The sequence below is a fragment of the Rhyacophila brunnea genome, unplaced genomic scaffold, assembly GCF_057557595.1.
Source record: "Rhyacophila brunnea isolate RB1 unplaced genomic scaffold, BYU_Rbru_1.0 scaffold_3, whole genome shotgun sequence".
In the NCBI taxonomy this organism is placed as follows: Eukaryota; Metazoa; Arthropoda; class Insecta; order Trichoptera; family Rhyacophilidae; genus Rhyacophila; species Rhyacophila brunnea.
The window spans coordinates 45542233-45561113 of NW_028232965.1; the positions used below are offsets into that span (position 1 = coordinate 45542233).

Consider the following 18881-nt stretch of genomic DNA (forward strand, 5'->3'; position numbering starts at 1 on the left):
AATGTATTTACATCTTTATTACATTATTTAAAATTTATATTTATATATAACTTGATACATAATAAAATTATTACTGAATCCACACTATTAATGTTAATTGATACAATCGGATGAACAGAACATAATATATTTACTTTATCGGCGTCATTATGTTTGATCGTAAACGTTTGTTACTATCATGTCAAAAAAAAAATTTAAGTAGGTTAAGCCTGATGCAAATTTGTCAGGTCAAAATATTTATGACCATGAAACGATCGACTGAAAATACAAAAATCTAATACGTGGAATATGACGTCGGAAGCATTGTAAATATTTATAACATTAATCCATAATAATATGTATTATACTCGTAAAGTTTATAAATAGTTCAAGATTCAAATATTATGACATACTTTGGATCACATCTCACAGGGACGCCAGGATGATGTGTCGCTAGGAGAATTATTATGCTATTATCCGACCAGGAGATGAGTCAATTTGATGGTGGAACCACTTACGTCATCGTGGCAACCTGCATGACCCTTAAAATGGGTACAATCACTTATTTATTCTTCCAAGGTGTAAAACCAATCTACCAATATCACCAATAATTAAGGTTACAATAACTATACTCAAGAAAATAGAGTAAGTATTGATATATTCCACTCGTGTGAGACTGAGTTTAAGTGGACTTTTTATAAATCATTAAGATTGTGTATATTAAATTACGTACTCCCTTTTAATTTTTATAATTTTGTTTAACGTATTATGTAGTATGTAGGTATTATCTTATTTTAATAATGTTACATATTTTAATGTCATGCTGTAAATATCTTAATAATATTATTTGTAATGCTAGTTTTATGCAGATATTTTAATGGTTTCACAAATCTAATACGTTTATAAATTTAAATACAAAAAGGGCATATTTTTGAAACGAATGAATTTTGATTTATTAAATAATTATATACCTGTTTTGAATTGTTTGTGATGTAGGACTGTCAAGTAAATGTTAATAAACTGTATGCATAATATAATAATTGTCGTTGATTCAGCGGTCATCTTCCACCGATTCTCATTTTTTTAATCATACAACCTGTATTACCCTCGTACATAGCCCGGAGCGAGCGACAAGTTTTACTTCTCTTTGACCTTTAACTCATCGGTTCGACGGAATATTGTTGAAATGTTGAATACTTATGTAATGCTTTTTTATGTGTGTCATATAAGTGGGAGCAAGTGTTACTCACTTAACTAACGATCGGTCAAGACAGAAACCTGACGATTTTTCTCTCGCGTATCGGCGACCTTGATGATAAAAATGAAAAGGTACACATTTTCGTATCTAGGCCTTTGTATCATTAGGGCACGTCATTTATATATTATATATTTTTACATCATCTTCCTAAATACTATGATAACCGATCAATACAATATTTTAGTAGATAAAATACTTGATTCGTCGATGAATTTTGATATGCAACGGTGACATCATTAAGTTTCTCTAAAGCGTCTCGCTTTCAGTGAATATAATATATACATACAAAAATCATGAGAGTCTTAAAAAATATATTTAAAATATTAAAATACTACTTTACCGAAAGAAATGGCATTGAAGCGAGCTTGTGCTTGTCATATGCTCCAATTATGGAGAATGACATGGTGCAGTAAATAAGTAGCGTGTATATCCAGTCAAGGAACATCCAATAATGCAAAGATGAAATTTGCCATTTTTTTCTACGTTTCCCTACATGTGAATAAAACTGTCGATCCATAAGCTATAAGAAATCGACTGCTTAAAACTCATTTAGTGCTAACACCGCGACTGGCGCGTTTAGAGTAGTTGGCCATTAGATATAATTAACATTTACTTAAATGTGGTAATTAAAAGGTCAGCAGTGATTGTGTTAATCTACATACCAGCTAACTGTACTTTTGACTAAAAATTAAATTTTGATGATATTTTGTTATAAAGTATGTTTTCTATGCTCACACAAAATTTCAAACTCCTAAATCTATAAATAAATGCGTTATCGTTCTTCAAATAAAACAGCCAAATGAAGGTGCCAAATTTCCAATATCATAAATGCAATCACTCGGCTCTTTATATAAGATTTCTGTATATGTGAAAGGAAAGCTATAATAGTGTATTAATTCATAGTGTAGCTTATTTGTGAAAAAAACTTTCCAAGTGTATTTTTGTAATTTGTTAAATTCCGCTCAATAGGTTAACATATCGCCTGTAGAAAGGAAAAAGGACGTAATCACAGAACAGATAATAAATAGAATACCGATATGCTATATTCAATATGTCGCATCTTGATGCACGGTTTTGAATGTTTGAGTGTCTTACGAAAATGAAGCACGCATTATGCACGTGCAATAGTGTATGTAATACACCAACATTAAATGAGCGTAAATGCATAAACCGAGAGCAGTTTTCTGTATCCGACGTAAAACGTATTCTTGACACATGTGTAAGTTTAACCCGGATTCTTCCTTACTCGAGTCGGTTACCTGCTATCGCCTTACCCGTAATGTATTTCAGTTCCCATTATTTCTGAGTTCCATGGACGTAATCCTCAGTTTTTTCAAAATAGGTTTTATTGGATAATAACGTTGCACTCAACTAAATACACACTGTGTCGAAAAGATGTAAGTAGCAAACGTCAATTTATTATCTAAATTTAGCTGGAAATTTTAAATAAAAATAAGGAAGTGGAGTGAGAAAAACGACTCAACCATCATTTTTGTCGGTTTATCTTTAATTAACTCAATAATTAATATCAGTTGGGAATATAAAATCAAATTATTAATTATCATGCACTTCTTTGTTACATCTATTTTGTATTTTAACTTTGACCGAAAACCACAACAAAAACGTTTTTGTGCCTTCTGTAAAATTTGATTTGTATGGATTACGTCCTTTTTCCTTTCTACAGTCGATATTAAGTTTTTTCTCCTTATTGAAAAATTTTTGCAAATTAAGTTAACCGATTTGAAAATTAAGCAGTCGTAATGTAACGTTATCAAGAATTTACTGCATCATAAAACAAAGAAAGCTAAAGCTAAATGTAAAAATATTTTTCTAGACCACTGTTCCAAACTGAGAAGAATAAAAAAGAGCAATTTTATTGTCATGTAGATTATGATCTTTCACGAATGACAAATAAAAGCCAGCGAGACTGACTTGTTCAAGGTATACCTATTGTGCATTTTTCAAAGAAATGATCAAGGAACTAGTTCATAGTCGTAAAATAGAGCCACTATATATCTCAAAGTAAATATAACATCTACATGAATTTAATATAGTATTATATTTTGCTGATAATTATTATAAAAAAAATTATAGTATGTACATTCTTATGGAAAGACATCTCGGGATTAAGTTTCGCGACGAGTTGTAATAATATATTGTGGTCATTATTATTTATATATTTTTAAATCATGTAAAGGTCAATGTCAACCATAAAGTGGACATAGTTGAATATAATATATCGCGGTAGGCATCGAAATATATCAAATAGACTTTTGCGATGGTTTAAATAGTAATAGAATACATAAATAACGTGTCTAGATTAAAAATTTAAATATATCACGGATACAAGCCTTTTTTTCATTTCTGAAAAATTTAGATTTGATAGTCATTACGGCAAATTTAATAATATTCGGTTACCAGATAGAACCAGTTTTCAATTATGTACATTTTAAATATAAAAAAGGTAATAGATAACCACACATACAAATTGTTTCGTTAAATTTCATAGATAGTAAATTTTTGTTTCCATATCATTTTACTATACTTACAAGTTTATTGTAATAAAATTCTATTATTCGTAGAACCAAACCGGCATAAAGTGCATTTGGGCGCCTAAATAGTATATTCCAAAGTGACCCCACCCCGTTGTGTGCTACCAACGCTCACATATGAAATAATTACAAGATAAAAGAACTTTATATATCCGACGTTTTTAAATTTTCTGTTGAATCATATAAATATAAAATACAATTATATTACTAGTCATCAAATATTTTTTTTGATATTTTGCAACAAACAAACAAATATAGAATACTGAAATATCATTTTGATTTCCATAGTAACGCACGTATATATTAATAATTTAGTTGCTAGGACCACCCCCGTAGCAACCAATAATAGTGGATTGGATTACGGATTTCTTCCGATAAACCTTTTCATACAAAACAGAATTAACTGAAAATTAATTCAATTCTACTTAAAGATGGCTAAAAGTATTAAAAGAATGCATTGGCATCGTGTTCTGATATATTCTTAAAGTTTCAAATGTCTAGCTAGTTGAGGAGCTAGTTAAAAATCAATTGCAAGATTTGTACTGGATAAACAACCACCGGACAAACAAGAATAAGAGCTAAGAAAAACGTGGTAAAATGGTCAGGATTTTTTATGCTTCTACTATTTTTTAAATTAACATGTCGACTCTTTCTAATGACAGTCCGTTTTATAGAAAACCGTCACTTTTATTTTTAGATTAGGTTAGGTTAGATTAGGTTAGGTTAGGTTGAAACATGAATTCTCAATGTGAGAGAAATTCAAAATTACGAGTAGTGCAACGTGCATATTGGACAGAACGTGGATAAATCATAAAATAAACCAACGGATAAAGAAGCAGACAATAATACACGATGTGATATATGTCGCTAAGCGGATGAAGTGTCAATGGGCTGGATATATCGCTCGACGAGTGGACAGCCACAGAAAAATGCTGTCATTCAGCACTAAACGTCCCCAGGAATGACCTAAAATCCGCTAGATGAACGGACTCATAAAGTTCGGTGGATGTAAATGGCAGCGAAGAACTAGGGAACGATACGAATGAAGGGAGCTATGGGAGTCTAGACCGAAAATATTTTATTAGTCAATTAATCAAAAATAAACATTATACACTTGACATTGATTTTTGAACGAAGTATCCATGAATATTAAAATTAATGAATCTTATTATTGAATATTGAACCGCTCGGATGGTGGTAAAAATGTAATAGACAAAACACATCAAGGTGCCAGAAAATACGTAATAAATGCCCACGGTCTTAATAAAATTAACAGATCAAAATTTTCTGTCAAGGAAAATGTTTATCAAAATAATATGCATTTAGAGCACGTTGGCCTACGAAATTTCTCTTGGTGTTATGGCGCTGCAATCATCTCCAACATTTTGAATTAAAACTGTGAAAAATATTAGTATTTAACAATTATTATTTTGAATAAACAAACTCAATAACATGTCTTTGTTTTGTTGTTTTTTAATAATAATTATTTCCGCGTTAATATAAAAATACGACCTTAGTCTATTGCATTGATTAAATTTTTAATAATCGGTATTACCTGTGTTATATTCTAATAATATTATAATTTTATGTAAAAGTAGAGATTAAAAAAATTGAGAAAACTTTTTTGTTTAATGCCACAATCTTATAATCATGAAAAGAACTGATATGACGAGCAAAAAAACAACCCACATATATGATGACAATATACTCTTATGTTGGGTTAACTATTCAGTTGTTATTAAACTGTATCATACCGATTATAAGAGCAAAAAAATGTATTAGGAATATTTGTATACGGTATTTTACCATTTCGACTACTTAATTTGCAAACCAGCTAACTGCACTTTTGACCAAAAATGAGATGTTGATCGAATTTGGTTAAAAAACATGTTTTCTATGCTCACACAAAATTTCAAACTCCAAAACTTATAAATAAATGCGGTATCGATCTTCACACAAAACAAACAACTGCAGGTTCCGAATTTCCAATATCGTAAATGGAACAACTGCGTTCTTTATATTATATAAAAGGGAAGCTAAAATAGTGTATTAATTCATAGTGCAGCATATTTGTAAAAAAATTATTTCCAAGTGTATTTTTGGAATTGTTAAATTCCTCTCGATAGTTAAATTATTAATTTTTTTCTCCTTCCTGAACAATCTAATCTACACGTGTACTTAAATATTTAGTATACAGGAATAGTCAGCATTAAAAATACTTACATAAAAAACATATTAAAAGACATTAGGTTTTAAACATTTTTTCATATGCTTTGATTTGTACGTGTAGTAAATTTTAGTTTGCTTATATTTGTCACAATAAAATAGTGAATTAGCTTATAAAAATGAGGATATTGTTCTAATTTGAAAATAGAATATGATGTTAAAAGAAAACTAACTTTAAAACTAACCACTTTCGATTAAAATACAAAATGTCATGGAAAATATACTTCTCATAATATATTATTCAATTGTTTTTTTATATACTGTATGTACTTAGTACTGTTATGGTAAAGTTAACACTAGTAAAGACTGTATATACTAATTTTCCTTGTATATATTTTTTGCTGCATAATAAGTTCTGTTACTACTGTCTAATAAATAAGATGAAAATTATCATATGTAACCTGCGTGGTTTGGAAGTAATATGTATTATTTATCTTTGATCAAAATTTCTTGGCGCATTCGTCTACGTATTTCGCTTTTCATTACTTATTACCAAATACTTAACCAACACATGATAATAGAATGATTGATTGCCAAACCAGCCGACTAAACGATTGCCAATGGCAGGAGAATGCAAAGGTTGATAATATATATTTGGAAAATAACCATTTTATTTATATGATAAACTATACAATGACAATCTATATGATGATTTTAAATGTGTATAAGTTAATTATTCAACAGCTGATGTAATTTATACAAAAAAATCTTACTTTGGATAAGAAAAATATCAATAAAATCAGCATTTTTATCTTTACATATATCATTAAAATATATATAAGATTTATTCAATTTCATTATATACTTTAAATTAATCAATATTTTTATTCTTTTTTAACTACTAATAATTATAAATATATATAATATTATATTAGTGCATGGCGTAACCTTTTAAAGTGATTACATTTTTATTTTATTATTTTATCTATCAACATATTTGCTTGGATGGAAAACTTTGGCACTAGGTATAAGAAAATTTAAATAACAGAAAGTTTTTTTTACTTTGCAAAAAAATCAAGATTTTTTGTACGTGTGACTAGATAAAAATACAAAACGTATAGGGCTATAAAATTTTCAGACACGTAAATCTGAAAACATGTTTGATGCATAATTGATTTTTAAAAATCAAACCACAGGTTAATTTACAGATACAATGTACCAAATAAAATGTAGTTATAATGTGAAATTTATTGTATTATAATATAATTATAATAAATCAAGCACTTACAATTATTGAAAATATATAAACCTCTGTAGTGTTTATATGCAATAGTTAAACAACGATAACCTAACACTTCCAACATAAGGAAACCAATCTAAGAAAATATTTGCAATTTATTATTTTGTGGATTATCTAGTTATTACGGAAATACAGTAATTATTCAGTCGATAAAAACTGTAGATATACTTGATTTTTATTGCATACTAATACTAAAAATTAAGTTTTAATTAATGTATTTATTATTAAAAAGTAACTAATTCAAAAAGCTTTTCGTATCATATACATTTGAATGTTAATGAGACACATTCTATTACAATACATCTTTTATGGTATTAACTGTCAATTCATCATTCCGTTCTTATTTAGATGAATGGAATTAGTACTATATACTGTGTTTTATTTTAATTAATAAATGAATAGTGTTCGAGAATATATTTCAAGAGAGTAAATATATTAGTAATATTTGTGAAACATTACATAAAACGTTGAAAACTGTTTTATTATCGTAATAATAAAATTATGTGTGCTTATGATGGCTTGCTGCATTTATAGATAACTGGATATATTATAGCAACATAATTGCATTCGAATCTCAATCAGTTCATTGTCATCCTCGTACGTATATTTCTTAAGGGTTTCTAAGTTAAGTATTTCAAACAAATTATGTATTTTGATTTATAAATATTTGTGTATATTGAGATATTAAATATTTTTACTTGTTGAAGCTTTTCATTTCATCGAGAAATATTTATACTGACATCACAATTTTATTTTGGATTTGTCACTACATCTGATAACGGATTACGTGGTCTATTTTTATGTGATGCGCTAATGTATTCTAAAATAGATTTTGAAAGAAGTGATAGGAATTTTATGAATGAGGAACATTAAAATAATACAAGATGGCAGTTTGAAATCGTGGTATAAATTAGTACTTAACCAAAAATTAATAAAACATTTTGGTTGTATAAATAAAACGCATTGTGCTCGATCGAAACAAATTAGCGGCCCATTATTCTTGTGTTTTGTTTTCACTAGATCGTATTATGTAAAACACTTTCTAGTGCTTTGAAAAAAAAACTCTGACCCGAACTGGCATTAATGGTCATAATTTTCGCGAGTTCGTAATAATATTACGGACTATATTTTCTTAACTGATAGTAAGTTTATGCAATTTACTTAGTATTTATCTGCATGTTATGTATATACCTATATATACAACTAAAATACAATAATGTTACCTACCCATCTTTTAATAAATAATATACATTAGTGTGGTTTTGTTCAACCGTTGTAAACCGTATATCATGTCTATACAATTAAGTAATATTTACTGCTATATTTTTTCTCGTGTGCATATGACAAGGTTAATTATAAAAAATAAACGAAGAAAATAAATTGTATATAACTGATATGTCTTATTATGCTAATTTAATTAATTTATACACCTAAAACTATCGTTGGCACAAACACAATGAAGATACTATTTTAACACTCAGTTATCTACATAAACGTTTTTTTTCGAGATATTCTCAAATAACTTCCTGTCATATTTAGATTTGAAAATGGAATGTTTTCTGAGATTTTAAACAGAAACAGGTACGTTGATTATTCAATTAATAGATAGTAATATATCAATATCATCCGATGTATGTATGTTATCGATATTTTAACAATCATAAAATGAAGTCAATTTTTACTAGAAAAATGAGTCAATGAACTACACGGTGAAAAGTACTAACAGGACAAAATACTTAAAAAACGGACGTAAATAATTCAAACTAACACTATCAGCGTGGAATTTAATGTAATATAAGACTGACTTATTAAAATGCTGGTTTTACTAAAGCTTAATTTTAGACGTGGTTGTACTTCTTAATATTATGTGAGTCTGAATATATATAACATCTTTTTAAATGTATAAGTTAAAAAATTAAGAGTTAATAAAAACATCTTTAAAAATAATTAAAAAATTTTGGAACCACGTAAGTACATAAATTCTGTTTTATTCAGTGGCATTTTTTTCTCTAGTATTTTTTCCTCAATAAACTAAATAATAGAGCTAATGTAATTTATAAAAATATGATGAACAAAAATAGGTATAAATAATTTATTTAAAATATTTTTTTATAGAGCACAACGAAAATTTAAGCGCTGAAATAGTGTAAATTTAATTTCTTTACGCAATAGAGTATATATTTTTTTTTTATTATTTATTGAATACTTATATAGATATTTTTAATATCCGACTTGTGTAATTCCAATTATTATTTACGTGGTGAATAGTATCAATATTAATAATGATATAAATATAAATCATAATTTTTTTTCAGTGTTTTATCGCTAATAAAATTTAAAAAAATACTATTGTCATTCTTATAAACCTTTTTTTTATTCTTGACTAAAAACGTAACAGTAAAAAAATGGATATATATATATATATATATATATAATTTAATAAGGGTGATAAAATAGGGTTGTCCAATTGTAGTACTTACCATTTTGACGATTTCTTATGCGGGATTATCCCATCCACGTTGAAAAGTGCACACTCTCCCTAACATAAAATGTGTATCACTAAAATCACTGAAAACGTCAATCGTTCTTCTTTTCACACTTCCTGTTCCTACCGTCAAACTAGAGGATGGCGTGTGAGCCTTCTGAGGTGGAAAATACGCTTCTTATAAATCTATTGAGACTTTTGACGACAGATAACAGATGTCTCTGCCGAAAGGCAGAGGTTCAATCTCGCGGGTCGAGACCGCCTAGCATTTATATAGGCCGCGCAGAACTTTGCCATCGTGAGGCAAGCATGTTGGCCTACGCAATAATTTTGTATACAGACTGACCACACAATAATGGCACCAGTTATTGACCATTATTTTTGTAGGAAAATGCTTGAATTATTTCACAAAAGCTTAAACTATAGTTACAAAGGTATATTTTATTTGATAAAAACCCAATTACATAATATCATGAGGCCTCGATGAACGAGTGGAATGTACGTTTATGATTATCGGGTTCAAATACCAAGTCTATCAAATTGACTTGTGGTTTTTCAATGTGCATCCATTCCTCGTAAATAAATCTGTGACGAAAACTTTTCATGAGACGGGCAACGAAAAAATGATAATATGAGTATGGGTAGTTATTATTAAATCAATTATTCTTCCTGAATATATTTCACGCAATAGAACTTTAAATATTAATATCATTTAAAATATTGTTTGCTTTGGTTTTAGAAACATTAATATAAAAAACTAAAACTACTATCATCGTGAATCATTTAAACGTTAAAGAATATTAAAGAATATACAATTATTGAGAAAGATTAAGACAGTTAGAAGGGAAGGTAGGTTTTTGCATTAATAGCTGTGCATTAGATCCTATGTTGTATATAATTTTTAAATATGCACTATGTTATTCCTTATTGATTCATTTTTATCTGAAAAAGTCTCAATAATAAAAGAACTCACCGTGAATAAACCTACAGATAAAAACAGATGCTTGTAGTCGAAAAATGATCTCTACCTACGTTGATATAAGAGTGTTTATTGCACTGTTGTTACATTATGCTAATATTTCCGCATATTAAATTGTATACTACATAACGTATTCAAAAGAGTGAGTGTACTAATTTGTCCATTTTAATATTAAGATAGTGCTCTATCCAAAACTACTTATCTTATAAGCCTATAAGGTATACGGTAAAGACTCGATACTTGTAGAGACAAGAGAAATAGTGGGTTGTTTGTATTAACGTGTAATAATTCATACATAATCAAAACAAATAAATATTTTTTCAATATACATATTACTAATGTGCAGTGAATATATTTTTATTTGTATGCTAGGTACACTAAATATTTTTTGTCTTGATAGACGTTACCGTATTTTCTTACGCACGGTGTATAAACACAAACAAAACGCGAGACACAAATCACTTTCAGTTTCATCTGCCTTATTGATCTTCGACTTGTAATCACATAAACATATAAATATACACACACATACAGGTGTAGGTACCTACGTTGCAAGGTAACATACTACCGGCTCGTACTTTATCATTAGTCTCTACTTGCATACTTACTGTACCTTATGGCAAAATGATGTAGCTGATTTTTCACCAAGCAACAACGCAGATGCATGTGTTATTTTATGAAATATTTTTTTAAAAAGATATACCTATAAGTATTTATACGTAACTTAAAATTATTAACTAGAATCAAAAAATAAAATAACAGTATCTTAAAACATTAATCTAAGAATATAGTGTTAAATTATAATATTTAAATTAAGATTAAGGTTAGATTTAAATGTAAAAAAGCTAAATTGCTATTAATTATAAGGTTACGGTTCCTTGAATAAACAGAACACGAAGAAACAGAATGGTGTCAAAACAGAACACGAAAAAATAAAACAGTGACAAAATGGAACATCAATAAATAGAACTATGGACCTTCCAGAAAAAAGATAATATTTAATATTGAAATTGTCGTATCTCTGTGTTGTATAGATTTTTAATAACACAGGTTTTCAATACGCCGTAAAAAATCTAATTATATAATTTCTGCATTCCTAATCACTGGAAAGCTTCAATTAAACGTGACTCAACTCGGTGTTACCGGCAAGCTCGATATATTTTGTCTTCATCAATCTAATATGTTCAAAATTTTTAGGTGACTAGGTACGAAATAATGAGTATAATAATTCTGTGGAGTTGTGCATCGAGGGCAATATATATAAATCTTTATATATATTTCATTTATTAACTTAAGTTTGATAAGCATTTAATTAATAAATAGATACGACTAAAATGAATGATTTACTTTTCCCCTGGCTGTTCTGTTTTGTCACGGGTTTGTTTCTTAGTGATCTGTTTATTCATGTTCGGCTTATTCGTGTTTTGATATATCATGTTTTGTTTTGTTTTGTCCGGTTACCAACGTTACATTTTGTTAAGTTAGGACAAAAAATAATATAAAGAAGTGTGATCCTCTGATGATCCTTTAAACTGCGAATGTGGCGTCGACGAAACTGTTAAACATGACATGATGGTTTGTCTGCACTATCGATTATAATATCATGAGGTTACACATCACGTTGGCCAAGGCATGTTTGGGAAGAGTCTAGATCAGTGGTTCTCATATTCGGCCCTGGTGGCCGCATGCGGCCACCAGTGCTTTCCAGAATAATATTTCAAAATTTTATTATTTATTATTTATTCTCGTGTCAGAAGTTGAAAATCACATTTTTTCAATTTTATCTTCTTTTATCGATTTGTACGCGCGCGTGTTTGAACATGTAAGTACCAAACCGATTTTTTAAAACCGTACGTGTTCAAACACGCGAGTTAACATGATCTTACTCCCTACTTCATTTATCGTTAGTCAATTTATGGCTACGGCCGTATGTTGTAGCTTAACCACTGGGAAATGCCAATAGAAATGTCGTATTTCAAAAAAATACTACCTTATTCTTAGGTCAATAATTATTATAAAATAACCATTATTCGTAGAATGTTTATTACATTTGAATGGTCAAAGACATAATCAGTATCTTTAGAATTAGCTTAAAAATGTTATAATCGTGCCCATTTTTTGAATAATAAAATGCCTAATTCTTTTCAAATTTGGGATCACAGAGATTATAAAATATATTGTTTTATCGTAAATATTTCACTATATAATGTTAACATTAATTATTTTACTAATGATTTTATAAATGCGTTTAAAAAATAATAAATCTAAATAATCTTAACACCACTGCACATGGATGTACTGAAATATAACTAAATTGGAAAACATTAGATCGAGAGGTTTAAAAGAATACTATTTTATGTAATTACAAATAATTTATGTAGTCATCAAATGTATAAAATAAATATAAAGGATAACAAGGCTTCAAAATTATATAAATAGATTATCTACAACGTTTAAGGAATGTCCAGGATCATGCTTTGAAAATACCATAAAAACTCCATTTTGACCTACGCGGCGCACGAGGGCCTTTAAGAATTTATAAAATAGCGTACACCTAAACTCACCCTCACCTAAGTGGAATATATCAACACCCGAAGCAATTTGATTGAACATAGTTATTGCCCTCCCAATTGGCATTGCCAGTGGCAGGTTGGTAATCTGCACCTTGGGAGAACAAACAATAATTTATGGTCTACATTTTTAAGATAGTTATCAGGGACACATAGGTCAACTCTGCCCAGAATAGCAGAGTTCTCATTTATACCTCGTATAAGTCGAAAAAAATACGTAGCTAAATAAAGATCTCTAAAGATGGGTGGCCGTGTTAAAAAATATCATGCCTGAATATAATATATCATATTTATCACCTTTTTTGGAGTTAAATGATATGCTATTATAGTTCTGCTAATTCTTTTCAAATGACATACAGTCATCAAACTGACTACAAATAAAATTCTAGTTAGGAATGCCCATATAGTGAATCAATTAAACTGTCGTTCTTAAGATATTAACCCATTGGAGACAATCGTTTGGCGCCGCTGTTACAGGGTGCAGAACATGGTCAAAATCAAATAGTTTTAATCATATTTTGATTTTTTTTAAAGTTGCAATTACTTAATAATAGAGGTAGCTATCAATTTATGGTGTTAGTTATATAAAATCCCATATATTTTTTAAGAATTATTTAATTTATAAAATCTATTTTTATTTAAATTTGTAAAAATAATGACCAATTTGGTAGGTATGAGGCATTTGAGTGAGTAAAAAATATAAAATAACCCTCCATTTTCTAAATATCATAAAAAGTACGGTATTTTGCTCCAGTTTTAGTAAATATTTATTTTATCATTTACTTGTGTCATAGACTTTTTACCTTTGTCATTTCGTATGAAAAAATGGCTAAAAAAATACAAAAACCTATATTTGACACGTTTTCTTGATTCCACTGATACACGAAATCAACTTAAAATATGAGAATACAATAGAAAAATTCAATACAATAATTTAATTATTTCAATTAAATTAATAATAAAAGGGTTATATTAATTTTAGTAATCAGTGAGCCTTTTTAAGTTATCCTGAAAAATCCACCCTGTCTCCAATGGGTTTTAAGTATCTTCTTCTTATTGTTCCATCCCCTAGCAGAGGTCGGCCACCATCAAGGCGAACTTATATTTGTCGTCTGCTACCCGGAACAGTTCGGTGGAGCTGCACTCGTACCAATCACGGAGGTTCTTAAGCCACAAAATGCGGCGCCGTCCTCTGCTACGCTTCCCATTGGTCTTTCCTTGAATGACAAGTTGGGGAATGCTGTATTTTTGTCCTCTCACAATGTGGCCGAGGTATTGTAGTTTCCTGGTTTTGATACTACGTAGAACTTTTCGGTCCTTCCCCATTCGATTCAGAACTTCAACATTTGTCACCCGGTCAGTCCAAGGAATTTTGAGGATGCGTCTATACAGCCACATCTCGAAAGCTTCAAGTCTCCGTACATATATCGATAAAATGTTAAAATGTAGGTATGCGGGGATCTTTAAAAAGAATGAAAAAGTTTATGGCAGTTTATTTAACAGATTGAAATCAAATAATTTAAGAAAACTATGTATGGTATTTGATAATGGAGACACGTATACATAATAATGTGTATGTGTGCGAGTCATTTAAAATTGATAATAATTTAAGCTAATAAGTAAACCTCGTTTACGAAGTGCGATCGCATCGTTACAAATTTAATAAAAAGTCATGAATGTTGCTTGGCATGTTACATTAATATGCAAAACCAATTTATTTATCACGCGAAAATTCCATAATAGTATATGTATATTATCTTCCTTAAGAACATCTTGCAATACGTTGTATAAATAAATTCTCTAAACGCGCTTAATATACGTACCTACGTATTTTTTTTATTTTAAATGGACAGCTATAAATCATTTAAAAATAATAATTAAAAATAAACTTTTTAATTAACGAATAAATCACAAGATTTGAGAATGTAACATATTTACTGAACACATATTTTATCTGTGGTGTTTTAAATGTCCAATAAAGAATGTGACATTCGGAAATCTTGTGAGTTTTATTTATATTTATATAGAGTTTATTCGTTGAATAAAAAAAATAGTTTATTAAATTATTAGCAAGTGTAAGTACCTACGTTATAACTAAAATTTGGAGAGATCCTGACACTAGTTAGTAATTAAGGTAATTGATACTTTGATTAAAAAACACAAAAGCCGACTTTGAAAAAACAATAGTCATTAATTTCGTCGTAATTAGATGTGACTCACATGGCTTAATTGATAAAGCATATTGGCGCGAATCCATTACGTATGTTCGATAATTAAAAAGTTTAAATTCGTTTCGATTACGGCATATCGTTGTGATTTTCGGAGTTTCTTGTATTAAAGTTGTTATTATTATTTTACTATGCTTAATATATTCTTTTAAACACTACAATAGTCCATGAGGCTCAATGACTGTAGTGTAGTGAAACAGCAGTGTAAACAGTTATATAAGTGAACAAAAACTTCACAAACACCCGGCTTTGAGAAAATCATGTAAATATTAAGTGACCTCACCGGGATCGAACCCAGAGCACCCGGATGAAAAGCCGGCGCCTTACGCACTGGAATATTATATTGTCTTCATATTAGCTGCTTATGTCAATCAACTAATTACATCTAATTACGGCTGGATGAGCAAAAACGTAAAAAACCTGTAGTATTACGCAAGCATATATTTTTAATATATAAATAAATAAATACCAACGATGTACGAGTGGTAATATCCTTAGGTACGTAGTAACTGACTGGTTCGAAGTCACCCTTGTGAAAATGTTGTTTGTGTGAAATCTGTTTTTGTTCCATAATTTTTACAACGTTTTTATTAGCTCGTATTCTTGTTTGTCCGGTGGTTGTTTGTACAGTACAAATTTTGCAATCGATATTAATTAACTTCCCGACTAGCTAGACATTTGAATCTTTTAGAATATATCAGAACACGATGCCAATGAATTCTTTTAATACTTTTAGCCATCTTTAAGCAGAATTGAATTCATTTTCAGTTAACTCTGTTTTGTATGGGAAGTTATTTCAGAAAAATCGGTAAAAAGTAAAAGACTATTATTGGTTGCTAAGGGGGTGGTCCTAGCAACTAAATTATTAATATATACGTGCGTACTATGGAAATCAAAATGAAATGTCAAAATAACATTTCAGTATTCTATATTTGTTTGTTTGTTTGTTTTTTATTTACTTCATATCAAGTACAAGTTTGAGCATATTGAGCATAATAATTCAACAGAAAATTTATAAACGTTGTATATAAAAAGTTATTTTTATCTTGTAATTATTTTAACATTAAATTTGATGATGGAAATTCCTAGTACAGGGGGGCACAATAAATATCGCACATTTTTATCGTGTCGTGTCCTTCTGATTTAATAGTAAAATATATTTCTACAAAAAAATGAGTCAATCAGATATAAGAGTCAATTAGAATAATGAGGACGATCCAGCTTAACCAAATATCATTATTAAATTTAGAATGACCACTCAATCACGAAGTGGGTGCGGTGCGTTCAGTAATGTCAAAATCATATTAGATATAAATAAACGAATTGTGTCGCTAGATTTCAAAATCAGCCAAATCCATAATAGATGAATAGAAGAAAAACAGCCTTTTGTTTTCTCAAATACAAAGTCACAAGGGTGAAAGTTTATATTATTTCGAGTATAGAATATTGAAAATTAATAAATTTCACATTTTGATAATGCACAAATGTTAGAAAGCAGTAGTTCTTCAGCAATTTACAAAAAAATCAAAAATACCTAAAGGTGGACTTGGCTGATTTTAAAATGTAGCGACACAATTGGAAAAGAATGCTAAATGTTCAAAGATTTTAAAACAATATTAAAAAATGAAATTCTAAAACATATGTCATAAATTAATAATACCAATTATTGTTAACATTGTTTGTATGAGAACAAAGATTGAAGAAGATTTTATTGTTTCGTACCTAACAATGAATCATAAAACTGAAAACTTTATTTTATTATTGAATTATCTGTTACATAAATGTCAACATATGACAACATCCTGGCAAAATTATAGATTTATTAAAAAACGTATTTGCAGCGTCAGAAAACTTTACAAAGTAAAGCTTTAAGCCAGATGCGTGTTTTGGAATCTACATATTATACACCTGTTCAAAAATGCAAGATCTGACAACAAAAATAAGTAGGTAATTTTATTTGTATTAAATTTATTTAAATGTTAAATGCATATTTAATACATACATTTTCTATCAATTTGTAATTAATTACATACATTGTATGTATTGAATTATAAATAAATATAATTATATATTTATATAAGTACTATGAACGTACCGCATTATGTATTGAGTACAAGGAAGTCTAGGGAATATAATATCTAGTGAAAATATCAAAACTCCCCGAAAGTCTTGCTTTAAACTGAATGGCAGCAAATTAACGTAAGTATCGCATATTGTAATTTAAACCAGGGAACTCAGAAATAATGGGAACTGAAATACCTAACGGGTAAGGAGAAGCAGACAACCGATCTCGAGTAAGGAAGAATACAGGATAAATTTAAACACGTGTCAAGAATACGTCATACGTCAAATACAGACAACTGCTCTCGGTTTATGTATTATGTACTATATGTATTCATATATTATGTACCGCATTATGTATTGAGTACAAGGAAGTCTAGGAAATATAATATGTAGTGCATATATCAAAACTCCTCAAAAGTCTTGCTTTAAACTGAATTGCAACATGTTAACGTACCTATCGCTTATTATAATATAAACCAGGGAACTCAGAAATAATGGGAATTGAAATACCCAATGAGTAAGGAGAATAAGGCAACCGATTTCGAGTAAGGAAGAATACGGGATAAATTAAAATACGTGTCAAGAATATGTCATACGTCAAATACTGACAACTGCTCTCGGTTTATGCATTGGCACGCATTTAATATTGGTGTAATACACACACTATTGCACGTCTATAATGCGTGGTTCATTTTCGTAGGACACTCACACATTCAAAATTATGCGTCAAAATTTACAGTGTTGGTATATAGTCTATAGGAATTCTATTTATTATCTGTACTGTGATATAAACACATGTCTTTATCCTCGATGGATTCCTATTATTTATACAGTTCATAATTTTCCTCTTTATCGCATCTCCTGGGATTGAAGGTGCGACGTTGGAAGTCCCTGTTTATTAGCCCAGAATATTAGAATTAAATAACATGATATTTAATTATTACATATTATGTTCATCCGGGAGTTGTAAGCGCGTATTTTGTCAATTATGACCATTCCAACTAAGTATCGATCATGGATCATCATCATCAGGGGCGCGACAACCCGGTGTGGGTCTTGGCCTCCTCTAACAGTTCCCTCCACCTGTCCCTATCCAGTGTGGCCGCTTTCCAATTCGGTACCCCCAGAATACGGCAGTCACTGGCAGCTCCATCCAACCAGCGAATCTTTGGCCTGCCTCTTCTTCTACGCCCTATTGTATTGCTGGACATCACTCTCTTTGCCGGTTCATTGTCATTCGTACGGTGCACAAGACCTAGCCGTCGCAGTCTCCCAATCTTAATTGATTGAACTGCGCTGC

At 29.5% G+C, this 18881-nt stretch overlaps 1 protein-coding gene across 1 annotated transcript in view; it reads right to left on the bottom strand.

The window, feature by feature from the left end:
- The window catches only part of LOC147068424 (uncharacterized), a 38557-nt gene extending 28661 nt beyond the window's left edge, over positions 1 to 9896 (bottom strand). The window contains exon 1 of the mRNA XM_085953149.1: positions 9736 to 9896. Coding sequence (XP_085809275.1) covers positions 9736 to 9738 — 3 coding nt within the window. The 5' untranslated portion in view covers positions 9739 to 9896. The remainder of the gene's footprint in view (positions 1 to 9735) is intronic.
- Between the last annotated feature and the right edge of the window lie 8985 nt (positions 9897 to 18881).